General features: G+C 36.1%; 1 protein-coding gene across 5 annotated transcripts in view; it reads right to left on the bottom strand.

Moving 5' to 3' along the window:
- Nucleotides 1-644: 644 nt before the first annotated feature.
- PLCL1 (phospholipase C like 1 (inactive)) overlaps nt 645-17,971 on the bottom strand; it is a 399,684-nt gene continuing 382,357 nt past the window's right edge. For all 5 annotated transcript variants that reach the window (XM_082466978.1, XM_082466979.1, XM_082466980.1 and 2 more), the window contains one exon: nt 645-2,357. In XM_082466978.1, coding sequence (XP_082323104.1) covers nt 2,175-2,357 — 183 coding nt within the window. In that variant the 3' untranslated portion in view covers nt 645-2,174. The remainder of the gene's footprint in view (nt 2,358-17,971) is intronic.

The raw sequence follows: 17,971 nt of genomic DNA, 5'->3' as shown, positions 1-17,971 counted from the left end.
CCTCAAGGATACCCAGCGCAGTGGAGCAGAGAGTGGCTGACACCAGAACGAGCATTAGATGAGGTGGAATCATATCATGTTCTCAAGAATATTTGGGTACTAGAGCCTAAGTGTGCGTGGAGGCCCAGGACAAATGGAATAAACTAGAGAAGTCACTCTCAAGGATTGGATTTGACCCTCAAGTAAAGACATGAATAAATATTCTTTGAAAGTTTGCCACCCTTTAGCTTCTCTTCCCACCTCTCTGTAAAGACATGAATTTCTCCACGTGGTACTCAGGGAGGTGAAGAGGTCCATAGGTGAAACCAACCAATTGGCTAATGCAAGGAGGGTTTTGTTTCTGTCTATATCACCTCTTTTTCATCATAAGGGGCTTAGATATCTGCATTCCACTATTCCTTCCACTGTGAAGGGTAAGTATAATGGAGGGTAAAGACACTTTTTCAGCCTATTGTAGTACCACTGGAAACCTACCTTCAAATGAGATTGTGTCTTCCCAAGCGCCCAGTTTTAAACCTAGGGAGAAATATCATCATATCTGGTCCATGGAAATATCATATCCTGTAAGATATTTTTAATATAGTAACTCATTTTCATTATCGTTCTTTTTTCAATTAATTCACAATAAAAGAGAACAATAAAAGTGTTGTTTCATATCTTTACTCTCTCAGTAATGTGCAACATGAACATAATAGTGTTAAGAAGTCAGAAATAACTTAACACAGTTGCTATAGAAGATGTTTATATTTGCAAAATTTCAGCAATGATCTTCCCTAGGTTCCCCCGAATTAGCATATTTGTTAACCAAATTAATTAAGAAGCTTTTCAAAATAAAAGCAATGTTTTAAATAGATATATTTTCATAACCATAGAACATTTAGTTCTGTTGGAGGTAACAAACATATTACACTCAAGTACTTTCTGAAGATATTAGGGTAAAAATGATCTGGATGCAATTATAAATGTACCCTAATTAGTCATTTGCTTCTTTTGTGTGTATGTTTTTCTGTATGTGTTAAAATTATATCATAGATACTTTGTAATTAGTTAGTCCTTAAATCATCACAACGTTATCTGACCCACAGAATTTATATCAGCTCAAGGTGATGATATGATATTGTTTGAACAATGTCTTTAAATTTAAATGTAGTACTCAATTAAATGCAATGAAAGCCAAGACCTCCTAGCTGCCCATGTCTGTTATAGAAAATGAATGCTAAGATTCCCAGTTAGGAAGAATGAGACCTTCCTATAAATCGCAACCTTGAAATTTCATAACTGAATATCGTTGTCACATCAAAATCCTGATTTCAACAGAGTTTTCATGGTGTTTCAGAGTACCACATAAGTGGGTGTAAATTCACTTATGATCAGCTTTTCCATTGAAAAGTAAACAACTACAGAAAACTTTCTAAAAATTGATTTTATTTAATAAATATTTTAAAGAGTTCACTAACTGAAGACTTTGCTGATCTTCCCAGAAATTCTGATCAGTTGTTTATCCTTCATTCACTTTTATTTCTACTGTGATTCTTAGGAATTTGTCTAATCTATATTTAATCTATTAAAACATCTATGCATGATAAATTTGGCTTCCTTCAATTATAAGCTGTGTTATGATCTCCAAATTAAATGACAAAGGTAGAGAAGTAAAATTAAACACAGCAACAGGTTGTAGTTAAGTGCTTTTTAGAATTTCAGATTAACAAATTTGTCCCAAAATGATAAAGTAATAACTTACTAAATGAATAATGCAACACAGAATAGATTTTAACAGCATCTCAATCTCTCTCTCTCCCGTCCCCACCTATCTCTCAGTCTTTCTCTTTTGCTCTCTCTCTCTCTCTCCCTCTCTGTCTCTCTCTCTCTATCTCTCTCTGTCTCTGTCTCTCGCTCGCTCTCTCTCTCACACACACATACACACACTTCCGCCCACATCCATACGTGAGTGTGTACACACATCTCAGAATTTTAAAACACTGCTACTAAAGGTTTTAACTTAGATAAATTAACTACATTAAAATACTGACATTGTGAAAATATCTGTTTATGTCCAATACCCAAGAGAGGGCATCTTTTTGTGAACTTCTAAAAAGCTTAAAGAAAGAAAACCAGAAGGAAAAACCAGAGTCCTTGGCAGGAAGGCTGGGTGAAGGTGTGGTTGGAGCTCAGGGTCACAGCTTCCCATTGTCCTCGCTGCTCTCCTTCTCCTCTATGGCCTCCAGGCTGCGCTTGCTCTTGGCCTCGGCACCACTGCTGGGGACTTTACTAAGGCCACAAGACAAGCACGCCAGCTGGATCTGCTTCATGTTCTCTATAGCTTCATTCTTGGCATTCTTCAACAGATCTCCTTGGCCCTACAAACAGGCAGAAATAGACACCAAAGAAGAATGTTACGGGCCAGGCAGATCCTAAGTGACATCACTCTATATCCTTCATGCTGTTGCTCAGCGAGGAAACAGACTCAGACTGGAGAGCCCACTTTTCCAACATCCTTTTCTTGCATTATTGAGGGTCTTTGCTCTTTAGGTCAAGGACCTCAACCTGAGCCTTCCCCATTTTCTCTGTAGTTGCTGGCAGCCTCTGGAGATTTCCTGTAGGAAGGAACACCATCTGGGGACCCTTCTCTGAACATACCAAGGACAATCAGCCCTTCCATCACCAGGGTTCGAGACTACACACTGCTGTAACTCCTAACCCACCCAGCCCAGCATTCCTAGGCTTGGCAGAAAACAAGGGAAGAAGTTCTTCCTCAAAGAACTGAAAATTAAATCAGCTTCTTAGCGTATGAGAGCTTACAAAGCAAACCTCTGTAAAGTAAATCACACACCCTTATGCTTGGTAAGCTGGTTTTTAGTATATTGGGTCATCGCTGCAGCCTGCCTTTTGATAAGTTCCTAGTTACTCATGTTCTTTTCTATTATCCTAAGGACAATGTTCCCATCTGGCTGATGGAGAGAGGCTCCAGAGGCTTAGTGTGTCAATCAAAACAAAAAAGCAAACGAGGATCACAGGAAGTCATCAGTTGTCAGTTATATCAGTCTGAGAAAGATCTTTTCCCATTATTTTTTTTCTTGTTTTAGTTCATTGCTATAATGATCAAGTGTATATGCTGACACTGGCCCAAGGGGCTGAAGGAGTAAGTGTGGGGAAGCCAGAACATGTTTCCGTTGTGTACAGACAAAAGAGGAAGGAGTTCAGTCTCTCCCTCCATTCTCACGACAATGCTTGAGAGTGTGACCTTGAAACTGGAGGTTACATGAGCTGCTGGAGAGTTCCTCTACAAAGCAGAGACTTCGAGAAATGGTAAGTCACCTATTTTATGCAAGGTACTTCATCATACACTGTTTGATCTCTTTAATTTGATGAAAGCTTTTACCTTAGGGTGTATGAGGACCCTAAAATTAAAAATGCCTTGCATTAAAAATGCCTTGGAATACTTCTTTCTTCAAAATCTGTACAAGCACTTGCCAGTTCTATCTCATGTCATAAAATCCTTCAAACAAGAGTCTTTAAATATATGGGATGAATAAGTATAACTTTGCCTAATACTTTTGTTAAGGTGAACTTACCCCCAACCTCAATCATGGACTGGGATTTTAGAAGTAGACTTGGAAGTTGTATAGTTTAGCCTTCTCATGAGGAGAAAAGACGCTGAGCCTGATGAGGTGACATGACTGACCCAAGGTCACAGCTGGTTAATGACTGAGCTGGGACTAAAGTCCAGGTCTTCTGCCTCTCGGTTCTGTGCCCTGTTCCACACACCACGTTTATAATTTAGACTAAAACTAGAGACTAGAGAATGAACACTCTTTCAGATAGAGATGGACTTTCTAAGGGAAAAATATGCATGACACAAGCAGGACTTGGGGAGTATAGGCATAATGAGTCCCCTCTGGACATTAAAAAAGTCACATCCACTTTGAAAAATGCAATCCTGAAGCAATAATGATAATAATACAACATAGAAAGTGCTCACTCTCTACAGGCATTCTTCTTCATACTTTACAAATGTTCATTATTTGTCACAACATCCCCACAAAATAGGCTCTTTTCTTACTTTAAGTTTACAATGAAAACGGAGGCCCAGAGTGATCCTCCTTCCCGACTCACACAGCTGCTAAGTGGTGGAGCTGGGGTTGAAATAAAGTCCAGCAGTTGGCTCCAGAATCTGTAGTCTTAACCGCTACATGATATGGCATCCCTTCAAGGCAAACTGTGCGCTCTCTACAAAGCACAGTAAAGACTCCCAGTCAGTCATTGTCACCCATGGAAACAACACGGATAAAAAGACAATCATTAACCAGGTGGCACAGTCGGACAGAACTTAGAGATGGGATCTACAGAGTCTACAGGAAGATAACATGCACCAAGATACGTTGGCGGAGAGAAAAGTCAGAGTATCTTAGTTTTGCTTTTAGCTCCAACAATTTCCCCCTGGGCCATTTTATCTCCTATAAAAACTATGAAAATATTCTTCTGTCTTCCTCACAGTTTTAAAGATTACAAAAAATGTTGAAAAGCTATTTGTTGGAAACAAAAATAAACAAATGGGACCTAATGAAACTTAGAAGCTTTTGCACAGCAAAGGAAACCATAAACAAGATGAAAAGACAACCCTCAGAATGGGAGAAATATTTGCAAATGAAGCAACTGACAAAGGATTAATCTCCAAAATTTACAAGCATCCCATGCAGCTCAATATCCAAAAAACAAACAACCCAATCCAAAAACGGGCAGAAGACCTAAATAGACATTTCTCCAAAGAAGATATACAGATTACCAACAAACACATGAAAGAATGCTCAACATCATTAATCATTAGAGAAATGCAAATCAAAACTACAATGCGATATCATCTCACACTGGTCAGAATGGCCATCATCAAAAAATCTATAAACAATAAATGCTGGAGAGGGTGTGGAGAAAAGGGAACCCTCTTGCCCTGTTGGTGGGAATGTAAATTGATACAACCACTATGGAGAACAGTATGGAGGTTCCTTAAAAAACTAAAAATAGAACTACCATACGACCCAGCTATCCCACTACTGGGCATATACCTTGAGAAAACCATAATTCAAAAAGAGTCATGTACCAAAATATTCATTGCAGCTCTATTTACAATAGCCAGGACATGGAAGCCACCTAAGTGTCCATCAACAGATGAATGGTTAAAGAAGATATGGCACATATATACAATGGAATATTACTCAGCCATAAAAAGAAATGAAATTGAGTTATTTGTAGTGAGGTGGATGGAGTTAGAGTCTGTCATACAGAGTGAAGTAAGTCAGAAAGAGAAAAACAAATACCATATGCTAACACATATATATGGAATCTAAAAAAAAAAAAAATTGTCTTGAAGAACCTAAGGGCAAGATGGGAATAAAGACACAGACCTACTAGAGAATGGACTTGAGGATATGGGGAGGGCGAAGGGTAAGCTGGGACAAAGTGAGAGAGTGGCATGGACATAGATACACTACCAAATGTAAAATAGATAGCTAGTGGGAAGCAGCCGCATAGCACAGGGAGATCAGCTCAGTGGTTTGTGACCACCTAGAGGGGTGGGATAGGGAGGGTGGGAGGAAGGGAGACGCAAGAGGGAAGAGGTATGGGGACATATGTATATGTATAGCTGATTCACTTTGTTATAAAGCAGAAACTAACACACCATTGTAAAGCAATTATACTCCAATAAAGATGTTTAAAAATAAAAAAGAAAGAAAAGCTATTTGTGATTTAAATAATCACAAGTAAACTATGCTATAAGGTGATATGAAAAGCAATTAACATACTCTATTACTAAAACAAATATCTTGATAGTGTGCATATTTTAACATACATTTTACTAACCTGTTTAAAATGCATCTACAAGAGTCTGTTTTTACAGAGATATGTATATTGTTACTGCTTTTACAAACGTAAAGATTCCTTTAAAAAAACTGTATTAATAAACAGATTATACCCACACTCATTTTCAGAGTATTACTTTTAAATCCTCCCTTTTCTTTTAGTGTTAAAGTTTTCATCAGGCATTTTTAAAGCATAAAAAAAGCAAAATTGGCATCTTCCTTAATTGCAAGAGAGGAGTAAAACATGCAAAAATATCAGGCTTGATACTACTAATGAATAATGCTCTCACGTCACTTTTCCTGCAGCAGGTTATAAAACATATCTAATTAATCAGCCAGAATGTCATCTCATCGGTTCTGAGAGGTGGCATCCAGGCCTAAATGCCAGACTGTGTCAGTTCTGGTAAATAGAAGTCAGTCTCTCTAGAAAACAAAGGCCAATTGGAGAAGACAGTTTGTGCCAGTGCACAAAAACACAAGGACATCATCTCCTGATAACCAGGAGACAACACGCCCTGGCTGTATGATACAGGCAGAAAAAAATTGGAAAAGAAATTATGCTATTAACTAACAGAAGAAGAAAAAATGAAAGACTAAATTATGAAGAGTTTCCATTGAAACACTGATGTAAAAATGTTGTTTTCAATTTTTTTTTTAAGAAGGAGGCATAGAGGTCATCTTTCTGTTCTGTGGTTAAACTCCTTGAGCCTTCTCGATTAAGTTAGCAGAAGCAGAAAAGACTCATTCTAGGCAAAATTGTAAAGGGGGTGAAGTTTATTGTTAACAACCCCATCTTGGCATTCGTTTTCAGGGCTGACTTTTTCCCACCATGCGTGCAGTGATTTCCGCTGACCAACTAGCATTCCTCTCTCTACTCTGTTACACTCCCTCTCAGACTCCTCCTAACTTGCCAGCTTATACCACATCTCCTCCCTCAAAACACCTCTGTCCTGTGTATCATTTCCCACAAGACATATTAGGTACTCAGATCAGCTAAGCTGCTTAAAAGTATTGGTGTGTAGTCTGCATTTAAGGAGTAATATAACAGGGCATTTCTAAAGAATATGCTCAGAAATTCTCCTCAAGCAGAGGTCTTGGGAGAGAGGCAGAAAGGAGAGAAGCCCAAGAGAATTCATTTTACTTGGTGGTATATAAATTGTAACATCTCCTGGGAAAATAAATCTGGGATTGTTATGGCCTGGAATGTAAAATTAATGGACAATTTGACCACTGAATACCCAACTTGAAAGAAATGTCAAGCTGTTGCCAACATTTCAATATACTAGCAATCTCATGGGAATTTTTAGTTTCTCTCCTCTGGTACTAGGGATGCTTCAGGGGGAAAAAAATGAGAAGGACTGCTTTAATCCAAAGAAAAGTAAGAGTAATAGAGGGCACCTCAGGCAGACTTATGCTGATGGGACAACAGGACTATCAAAAGTCTCAACAGCAATGACTACCAGTTCAGCCTCCACAGTTATTTGACTTCCAAATGTCATACTCCATGGAAATCTCAACACATTTAAAAAGTAACACTTGGAATCATAGAAAACCATAGAGAGATCACTACAGAGATTTTTGAACCTAAAAATTAGTAATGATTAATGAATTTTTTTAAAAAGAGACATTAAGCACTCATAACCAAATCCTTCCAATGTCACTAAACTGCAATTAAAATAAATCATCTAGAAATCAAGAAATATCTGATGCAATTAGATTGTAAATGGGACTGATATACTACCATACCACCACAATTTTTATTACTACTAATAAATTATTACTGACAATAAAATGCTATCACAACACTAAACAGAGGCTAACACTTTGAACACTTAATATACTAAATGTAAACCAATTTGCACATATTATCTCATTATATCAAAACCATAAAAGAGGCTAGATTTCTAAATGTGAGTTATCTATTAGTTATATATTTGTAAGTTATTTAATAACTATATTTTATAATCTATCAAAAGACATTTAGAATTTGTGTTATTCCTGTTCTTACCAAGAAATACAGTTTCCTTCTATTGTTTGAAAATAGTTTTGGCTACAATCTGGCAGAGTAACTTACAAAAGACATCGACATCCATGGCTCTTAAAATACCCATTTTTCCCATGAACTGCCCTATCCCTTGTGATATTAGTGCACGAAAGAGTGGTCAAACATCATAACTAGTGTCCTTGTCACGTGTGAAGGAAATGTGTGGGTTGTCTCAGAGCACACCACAAATATTTAAAGCAGTTAATTGAGACTCTGGGAATGGAGAGGCCCTCACATATACACAACTACGCATATAAACAAATGCAGCTCTGTCACCGGGCAGGCGTGGATGGGTATTTTTCAGCACACGCTCAACGGCTGACTGATTCCCCTGAAATTCTTCCCATATGATCATCCACACCCACAGCTAGAGCCACCCCTTGATAATACTGCAACAAAAGTCCGCCACAGACAGCATGGTGGTATTAGCACCTCTTTATTTGTTCCAGCTCCATTTGGTGGACATGACCATGTTGTGGTGGGCTGTGTACTATCACTGTATTAACAGTTCAAAAAGCATGCTTTGGGGGAATCTCTGTATTATCTAAAGGGGGTAAATGTTTTGCTCAAAAGAGGTAGAAACAACTATTACAATGTCCTTCATTTGAGAAATTAAAATAGCAAATCAAAAATGTGTTGATGTCATGACAGATGCATTTCTCTTGATGTTATATTACTGGAATATTGGGTAAAACTATGCAAAGATGGCCTGGGATTCTTGCTCTCCAGAATGAAAGCCTAGTTTTGTAGGGAATGTATACAACATGTTAGCAAGAGTTACAGGCATAAAGATGCAGCCATTAGGGAAATTATGTACAAAATATCTCAATTGCACAAAAATAGAAGTTTTCATTGCATAAAGTTATTAAAGCTCAGATTTATTAGTTTTCAAGACCTTGTCCACCAAATATTTCAACTGCATTCTACTCGCCACTTAAGAAGTTGAATTTTTACTCTATGAACATTCAAGAAATATGGATGAATAATTGTAGAGCAGTTCTGGTCTAAGAGTATTGACTTATTGGAGCGTTTTATGTTACTCTTCTCCTGAAACTCTGAACTCAAAACAAAGGAAAAAACACTACTTTTCAAATCTTTATCACATAATGCAATTAAACTATTTCATTTTTATAGGAACAAAAAGTGAATTACATTGGACATGTTTACCTGAGCCATTAGATTTTATACCCTTTATAAAGTTGTTTTTTAAATTAGTTTTATGACTGATACATTTTAGTATTGGTCAGAAACTCCAATTAATCAGATATCTCTGAAGATTATGGAAAGAGAACATAAGTAAATATTTTTAGTATCTGAGAATCTAGATCTGAAGGAAGAATAATTTACAAAATGTAGAAGATACTTCAAAGAAATTTTAAGAATAATTCAATGCCAACAAGACCACAGAACATTACAGAATAAAGCAGAATGACATGTTTAATAAGCACAGCAATACAAAAGGCTCTAAAAAAATATGAAGTCATACTCTATTAAAATTCAACATAATGAAAATTATATTTGAAAGTTAAATTTGAAAGCATATGTTTTAAGACCTGACAAATAAGATTTTCTTTTTCCACAAGTCTTTCTCAAATAACATCCTGCTTTGTTACAATACCTTTCTCATCAGGAAATCTTGACTGACTTGAGTGTTGAAGGAATGAAGGATCCTATTTACTTCAAAATGGTAATTAACTGCATCTTAAGCAGAAAGCCTTTGTACTAACCATGTTTTTTAAAAATAGTTTTTAATATAGAGGAGACCATTATTGTGTCCTTGTGTGTGTGTGTGTGTGTGTATATATATATATATAATACTATATGTAAATAAAGTAGTTTAATAGTATTTAAATACTAATCACTAATAATAATATAATTGCATCACTTTAACAGAATGAAATATAAAAATTGTATGATCATTTCAATAGTTGCATAAAAAGCATTTGACAAAATTCAACATCTTTTTATGATAAAAACTCTCAACAAAGTGAGTATATAAGGAATGTACCCCAACATAAAAAAGGACATATATGACAAGCCCACAGGTAACACCACACTCGACAGTGAAAGGTTGAAAGCTTTTCCTCTAAGATCAGGAACAAGACAAGAGTGCCATAAGAGTGCCCACTCTCACTATTTCTATTCAGCATAGTACTGGAAGTCCTAGCCAGAGGAACTAGGCAAGAAAAATAAATAAAAGATATCCAAACTGGAAAGGAAGAAGTAAAATGACGATCCGATCTTATATATAGAAAACCCTAAAGACTCCATCAAAAAAAGCCTGTTAGATCTAATAAATGAACTCAGTAAAGTTGCAAGATAAAACATCAACATACAAAAAAATCAGTTGTGTTTCTATACACTAACAACAAACTATCAGAAAAAGAAATAAATAAAACAATCCCATTTACATTAGCACCAAAAATAATAAAATACTTAGGAATAAATTTAACATAGGAGGTGAGAGATCTGTACACTGAAAATTACAAGGCACTGATGAAAGAAATTAAACACAAATAAATGGGAAGATCTCCCATGTTCATGGATCAGAAGAATTAATATTATTAAGATGTTCATACTACCCAAAGCCATCCATAGATTCAGTGCAATCCTTATCAAAACTCTAATGGCATTTTTCACAAGAAAAGAAAAACAATCCTAAAATTAGTATGGAACAACAAAAGACCCCAGATTGCCAAAGCAAGCCTGAGAGAGAAGAAAAAAGTTGGAGGCATCATACATCCTGATTTCAAACTATATTACAAAGCTAATCAAAACAGTATGGTACTGGCATAAAAACAAACATGTAGACCAATGGAACAAAATTGAGAGTCTAGAAATAAACACATACATATATGGTCAACTAATATTTGACAAGGGAGCCAAGAATATTCAATGGGGAAAAGATAGTCTTTTCAATAAACGGTGCTAGGAAAACTGGGTATTCACATACAAAAGAATAAATTGCAGCCTTATATTACACCATTCACAAAAATTAACTCAAAATGGATTAAAAACTTAAATGTAAGACCTGAAATCATAAAATTACTAGCAAAAAAAATAGGAAAAATAACTTGACATTGATCTTGGCAATGATTTTTTTAATATAACACCAAAAGCACAAGCAAAAAAAAAGCAAAAATAAACAAGTGGGACTACAACAAACTAAAAAGCTTCTTCACAGCAAAAGAAACAAACAAGAAGATGAAAAGGCAACCTATGGAATTGGAGAAAATATCTGCAAACCGTATATCTGATAAGAGGTTAACATCTAAAATACATAAGGAACTCAATATGCATGTAATAACTCAAAATATATAACAACTCAATAGCAAAAAACAATCTGACTAAAAAATTGGCAAAGATATGAATAGACATTTTTCCAAAGAAGATATACAAATGGACAACAGGTACATGAAAATGTGCTCAATATCAACATCAAAACCACAATGAAATATCACCTCACCCCTGTTAGAATGGGTTTTATCACAAAGACAAGAGGTAATAAGCATTGGCAAGGATGTGGAGAAAAGGGAACACTTGCACATCGTTGGTGGGAATGTAAATTGGTACAGTCATACACAAAAACAGTGTGGAGGTTCCCCAAAAAATTAAAAATAGAACTACTATACGATCCAGCAATTCCATTTCTGGGAATATATCCAAAGGAAATGAAATTAGGATCTCAAAGAGAGACCTGCACCCCCATGTTTAATGCAGCATTATTTACAATAGCCAAAACATGGAAATAATCTTAGTGTCCATCAAACTAATGAATGGATAAAGAAGATGTAATATATATATGGAGATTATATATATATTTATATGTGTGTGTGTGTGTGTGTAAAATGGAATATTATTCAGCCATGAGAAAGAAGTTAATCCTACCATTTTCAACAACATAGATAAATTTTGAGGGCATTATACTAAGTGAGATAAGCACACAGAGAAAGACTATATGTGGAATCTCAAAAAACCAAATTAATAGAAACACAGAGTAGATTGGTAGTTGCCATGGGCTAGGGGGTTGGGGGAAATGGGTGAAGGTGGTAAATGGGTACAAGCTTCCAGTAACAAGATGAATAAGTTCTGGAGATCTAATATACAGCATGGTGACTACAGTTAACAATACTGTTTTGTATACTTGAAAGTTGCTAAGAGAGTAGATCTTAAAAGTTCTCACCATTAAAAAAAACGTAACTACGTGAGGTAATGGATTTGTTAACTAGCCTTATTGCGGTAACCATCTCATAATATATACATATATCAAATCATCACCTTGTACAACTTAAATTTACATAATGTTATATGTCAATTATATCTCAATAAAGCTGAAAAAATAATAATATAATAATAATCCAAAATTAATAATAATCAAGTAACAACAGTGCTAATGACAGGTAGTATTGATGGGTAACACCTGCATTCATCAATACAACCTATTGCACTGAGATGCTTTTGTTGACCAGATCATATAAAGAAATATGGAATTTAATGTCTCCAACTCCCACTTATTGTCCCTATTGTATCCTGTTCTAAGCTATGTATATATGAACTGCTTTCTCCCTTTGATTTAGGAACACTGGTGGTCTTTGTTAGCTATCAGTTAGGACTTGGGCCTTCATTTTAGCCTTATTCATCTATCAATCCATCAAGCAAATATTTATTAAACATCTACCATATGCCAGACTTTGTCTTCACCTGTGGTTGTCACCCTATCAAAACCAAGATCCTTTAAAACAAATATTTTGTAAGGCTTCCTTTATTATTCTAAAATGAAAGTCATAAATAATATAACCTAGTTATATACATTATTAAAAATTAAGTAAATGTAGTATCCTAGCTATAATATAAGGAGAAATAAGAATGGTCATTTAAAATAAAATAATATGTATTTCAATACGTAAATGCCCAGGCAGGCACACAAGAAACCATAATGAAGTAGACAAATGCCTGTACTTACTTAATATGAATTCATTTAAATGTAAAAGAGAGATAAGATCAGATGCCTTTCCACACACACAAGATACAGGAAAATGACAATGCAGATGTACCACAAAGACACTAGTATAAAAATAAATAATGGCAACTGTCCAGACTTATTTACATACAATAAAAGAAGGAAGGAAATAACCTTAATTAAGATAGGGATAATATGTCAAGACGAGTACAGAGTCTCACCATGGAGAAAAAGTCTGATAGTCCCACAAGTAAGGAAGTAAATAAAGTCCATACACCCCACTAAATTTTCCAAATCTTCAAAAGTACCTCAAAGGACATTTTCCTTGTGGTTGACAATATCAGCTTCTACTTCGCAGGATACTGTGGGATGCTTATCATGGATTATCAATAATAAAGTATCATATTAAAATGAATATCTCACTTCAGTTTGTTCCAGTATTACTGTATAGCAATTATACAATCAGGTGGACAGAATGCCCAGAGCAAATACATTATTCAATAATTTGGAAATAATGTCTTTATTCATTTAGGCTTCCCTCTCAGTAACTACCTTTTCCTCATGTACTGGGCCTTTCACATAACTTCTTGTTAAATAAACATCATTTACAAAAGTACTCTGATTTGTATTTTAGAGGGTGTAGTCAAGCAGGACTTGAGAAAGTCTTGCAGGACATAGGGCAGTTCTTCATTATGTTGCACCGTCCTGCACAGTGCAGGACAGCCAGCATTCCTGGCCACTCCCACTAAATGGCAGGAGAATCCCCCGCAGTCACGTCTACAATGTTCCAAAACACCCTCTAGGGGTCAGTACTGTGCCCATTAAGAACCGTCAGGCTAGACTCTGGGGATACCACGGTGAGCACAGATCCCCTCCTGCCCACATAAAACTTAAGTCTAGTGAGGGACACAGGCAAGAATCAAAAAAATCACAAAAAGAAAGTTATGTCTAATTGCAAGTTGTGCTGTGTGCTTAAAGGAAAGGAATGTGATGCTGTGAGAATGGGTATTCTAGGGGATCAGTCAAGGCTTCCTCATAAAAGCGACAACTGAACAACAATTTGAAAGATGGAGAGGCTTCTTCACCTTACAATCAGTGAAATACGGTGTAAGGATCTTCTGATGCTCACCTTGAATCCTCAATCCTTCTACAGTATTACAGATACAGATATAGAGAGTATGGGAGAGTGTTCTGGAAGGATACCGCCTCTATGACACAGTACCAAAATAGTCTAATATATCCCACTTTTCCTCATATTTTATTTACTTAGAATTTACTTTGTTTCCTTGAAATTTATGCTTGGGAAAAACCACTGAAAGTGGAAAATACTCAATAAAGTTTAATTTAATGACAGTATCATTTTGTTCTGCTAAGTAAGAGTTCTTAGTAATTATTTCAAATTTTTGAAGTACAGCTATAATGTTTTCATAAATATATAGATGAAGAAATGGACTCAAGATAGCTAAATAAATATATTGCCCAAGTTCACACAGAAAATAAGTGTGAAGGAAATAACTAGTAACGCCTGCTTCCCAGACCAACAGATGCTTTTTCTTCACTGCATTATTTTTCCTTGTGTTTAGGTGCATTACATGCTATGTTGCTCATGTCATCTAATAGGTCTTAGAAATGTAGAGAAGAAAAAAATAGCTTAAGACTTATTTGGTTTTAAAAAGAAAAATGCTTTGATAGACCCTCAAAAATGCTTTGATAGACTCACATAAATACTACTTTTGTGCTCATACTTTGATGTCTGACCTTTGCTTTCAATATGGGTACAGAGTTTGGAATAATTTAATAATTTTAATCTGAGCCAAATTTTCAGAAAACTGCAATACAAAAGCAATGGTAGAAGATTCATGAGTAGGGAAAGTGTGGAGAAGATGACTGGTTTTCATTTTAAAGACCTCATCATAAGCGCTAATAGATCAGGTCCAAAAAAGAAGATTATAAATGAATCAATCCATTACAAGTACCAGCTGAACATTTTTCCTTTTTTGGAGTATAATCGCTTTACAATAGTGTGTTAGTTTCTGCTGTACAATGAAGTGAATCCGCTATACGTATACATATATCCCCTCCCTCTTGGACCTCCCTCCCACCCCGTCCCCTATCCCACCCCTCTAGGTCATCACAGAGCACCAAGCTGAGCTCCCTGTGCTATACAGCAGGTTCCCACTAGCTAACTATTTGACACATGGTAGTGTATTTATGTCAAACCTTTTTGAAGAATGCTACAACGTAAAAACTCATCAGTTAGTTCTCAGATCCCCAGGATACTGATTCTCCTTGCAGTACTCATGAACCCTAAAAGTCACCCACATAAGATGGCTGCCCAGGATGGTACACACAAGTTGAGAGCAGAACCAGAATTCCAGGAGTGATGAAGGAATATATCTGATTCTATGGATTCCACACTTCTGTCATATAATAACAATTTGGCCTAGAGGCTTTAAACCGTAACCATACTGTTATTCTACAGGTGAACATATAGTATGACCTGCACAATCAGACTACTTGGGTTCAAATCCACCCAGTGTTAGCTTTTTGACCGTGGGCAAGGTCATTCGATGCCTCAGTTTCCTCACCTATAAAATGGCTATGATAACTGTACCCATCTCTAGGTTTAAAAGCAAGATTAAGAGAGATAATACATGTGAATCATTTAGAACAATGCCTGGCATACATGGCAAACTCTAATGATTATTAGCTATTACTATTATTTTATAAACAGAAAATTTAAAGCTTTCAGTAAATGCAATGTTTCACTATCAGTAACATTATATATATATCAGTAATGATATAGATGTCTACTGTATTTTACCTTCTAAATTGTGAGGAAACATAAGCACTTTGAAGCTTAAAAAAGACAAGTTGGTAAAGTCAGGGGGAATAAACCGTTACTGAGAATAAAATTCAGGATTGATCACCCATTAGCCCTCTGAAAAATCTCATAATGTTTAAAATAAAAACAGTAACAATTGCATTGATGTGGGAACTTTCCTTGGAAAACCCCAGAACATGTAATCTTCCCCCCTCCAAAAGTCTATTTTCTTATTTGTAATTTAGAAGTTACAACACTGTTCAGTGTAAAACACAGAAGCATTGCTCACTATTGGAATAAAAAGTTTTAAACAGCTGTTTCATTTAAGCCAGATGAGAAATTAAAAATGAACTGAAATCATCTGTCACCAAAAGAAATTAATGACAAACATTATCTTTTGTGACAGGACTGTTATATTTCTGAAGATACCATAAGATAGATTTCTGCCAGGGTACTCTGTTTAAGAAGCCGTCTATCTGTTTTGGGCAAATCACTGTAAGCCTAATCCACTTACAGAAAATGTCAACAAAATTGCCTCAACACCAGTGAGCTGAATAATAGAAAACCCTGAGCTAAATTTTAAAAATATGATTCAACTGCAGAAAGCTTTATGAATTTAGGTGTGTGTGGTGATACTGGTATCCTGAGAATTCTCTTGCAGGCATTTTGACAAAAGAGCCATTCAATAAAACAATAAGTCACTGCCTGTTGATTTCCCTGCCCTCTGCTCTTTCCTTCCCATTATTGTGATCATCTGCCTCTATGTCAACAGATCTAATAAGAAAGGACAGAAGAGTGATATCAACCTTTAGCAAGGTGACAAAGGTAATTGATTGCACTTCAGATGAAACTTTGGTAGTAGATGGTCATCATCACAAAAAAAATATTGTTTAAAAGTTCTAGCATCTCAAAATAACTTTCCTTGTGTAATGAATGACCCTGAAATCCAACTTCATACAACTATCTTGAGTGCCACAATCCACACGCAGAACAAGCTTCTATAAAAACCTCTGCTTCACCAACTCGTGCTATTTCCATTTCAAAAAGATTATTTACAATGGCTTGAAGGATGTAGGATGCCTCAAACCCCAGAGCAGACAAAGGCTATAGAGATAGTTACTAATGTTAGAAGGATATTTTTAAAAATCCATTCTGGAATTTACTTGGTAAGGTTTCACTTTAAGAAATTACTGATTGCATTACTTAAATTATTGGCGACTTGATTCAGCCAAAAAATAAATCTGCAAAAATGCCAGAATAAGAGTGTAGATGCAGTAACAAAGGTCCAACATCAGGGTGAACTGATCACAAAATGGCTTCAGCTGCTTAACGGCCGCAGCGCTGAGACTTTCAGTAAGCAAGTGGTTTCTTGTGACATCTGGCCCCGTGTTGCACAACTCCAGGGCCTACTTTCACACTGTCTTCTATGTGCATAGCATTCCCTGTGGCCCAATGACAGACGTACTGCATCTGGTCTAGACATGTCTTTTCACCAAGGACATTTATTCTTTATTCTCTGCCAAATCATAATGCTTTTAAAAAGACTGAAACTGTCCCCTTTAGGAGTGCATCATGGCATGTGCAGAACTAGCCTACCCAGTGGTTCTATAGGCACCCATTTACACTGGCGTGACTTCTAGTTTCAGTGTCGCTTGCAATGGCTAAATAGCTATTAGCAAGACATTGTCAAAGGGGCAACTGCCTTGTACTCTCCACCTATTTTTTTTTTTTTTTATTAATGAGGGTAAGGCAGCTATTAAATGAAATGTGCTACTTTTATTAACAGTTAAATCAAGCAGCAGCCAACTCAGCTCCCTCCACAGTGACTGTTTAGAGATTTAGTCATTAATGAGGTACTCACTGTTGGTGGCCCAAATCCAGTAGGGCATTTGGTTAAAGACTAGACTACTGTTACTCCAAGGAAATGTCAAGACCTGCTTTCCCTAATGTGAGACTTGCTCAAATTTCAGATCTCAAACTCAAGCCATCCACAACACCAAACTATTAGCCACACATTTTCCTCATGCTTTATATGTTTGTTTTTAAAATTATGCTGCTCAGAAGTTAAAATAATAGCATCCAAATTTCCATATTGTGTCATGTTGGCTTAATCAACTTATCTACTGCTATCCATCTGTCTGTGTATACATCATCCTGAATACCTCAGTAGGCGTATCATGAAAATAAGGACATTCTAAGTAACCACTCTACTATCATTGCCCCCAACAAAGTTGGCATTCATTCAGTAATCTCATCTGACTGCGGTGCATGTTAAATTGCTTAAATGT

This window comes from Balaenoptera physalus (assembly GCF_965194825.1).
Source record: "Balaenoptera physalus genome assembly, chromosome: 6".
In the NCBI taxonomy this organism is placed as follows: domain Eukaryota; kingdom Metazoa; phylum Chordata; class Mammalia; order Artiodactyla; family Balaenopteridae; genus Balaenoptera; species Balaenoptera physalus.
This window is presented reverse-complemented; position numbering and strand designations above follow the sequence as displayed.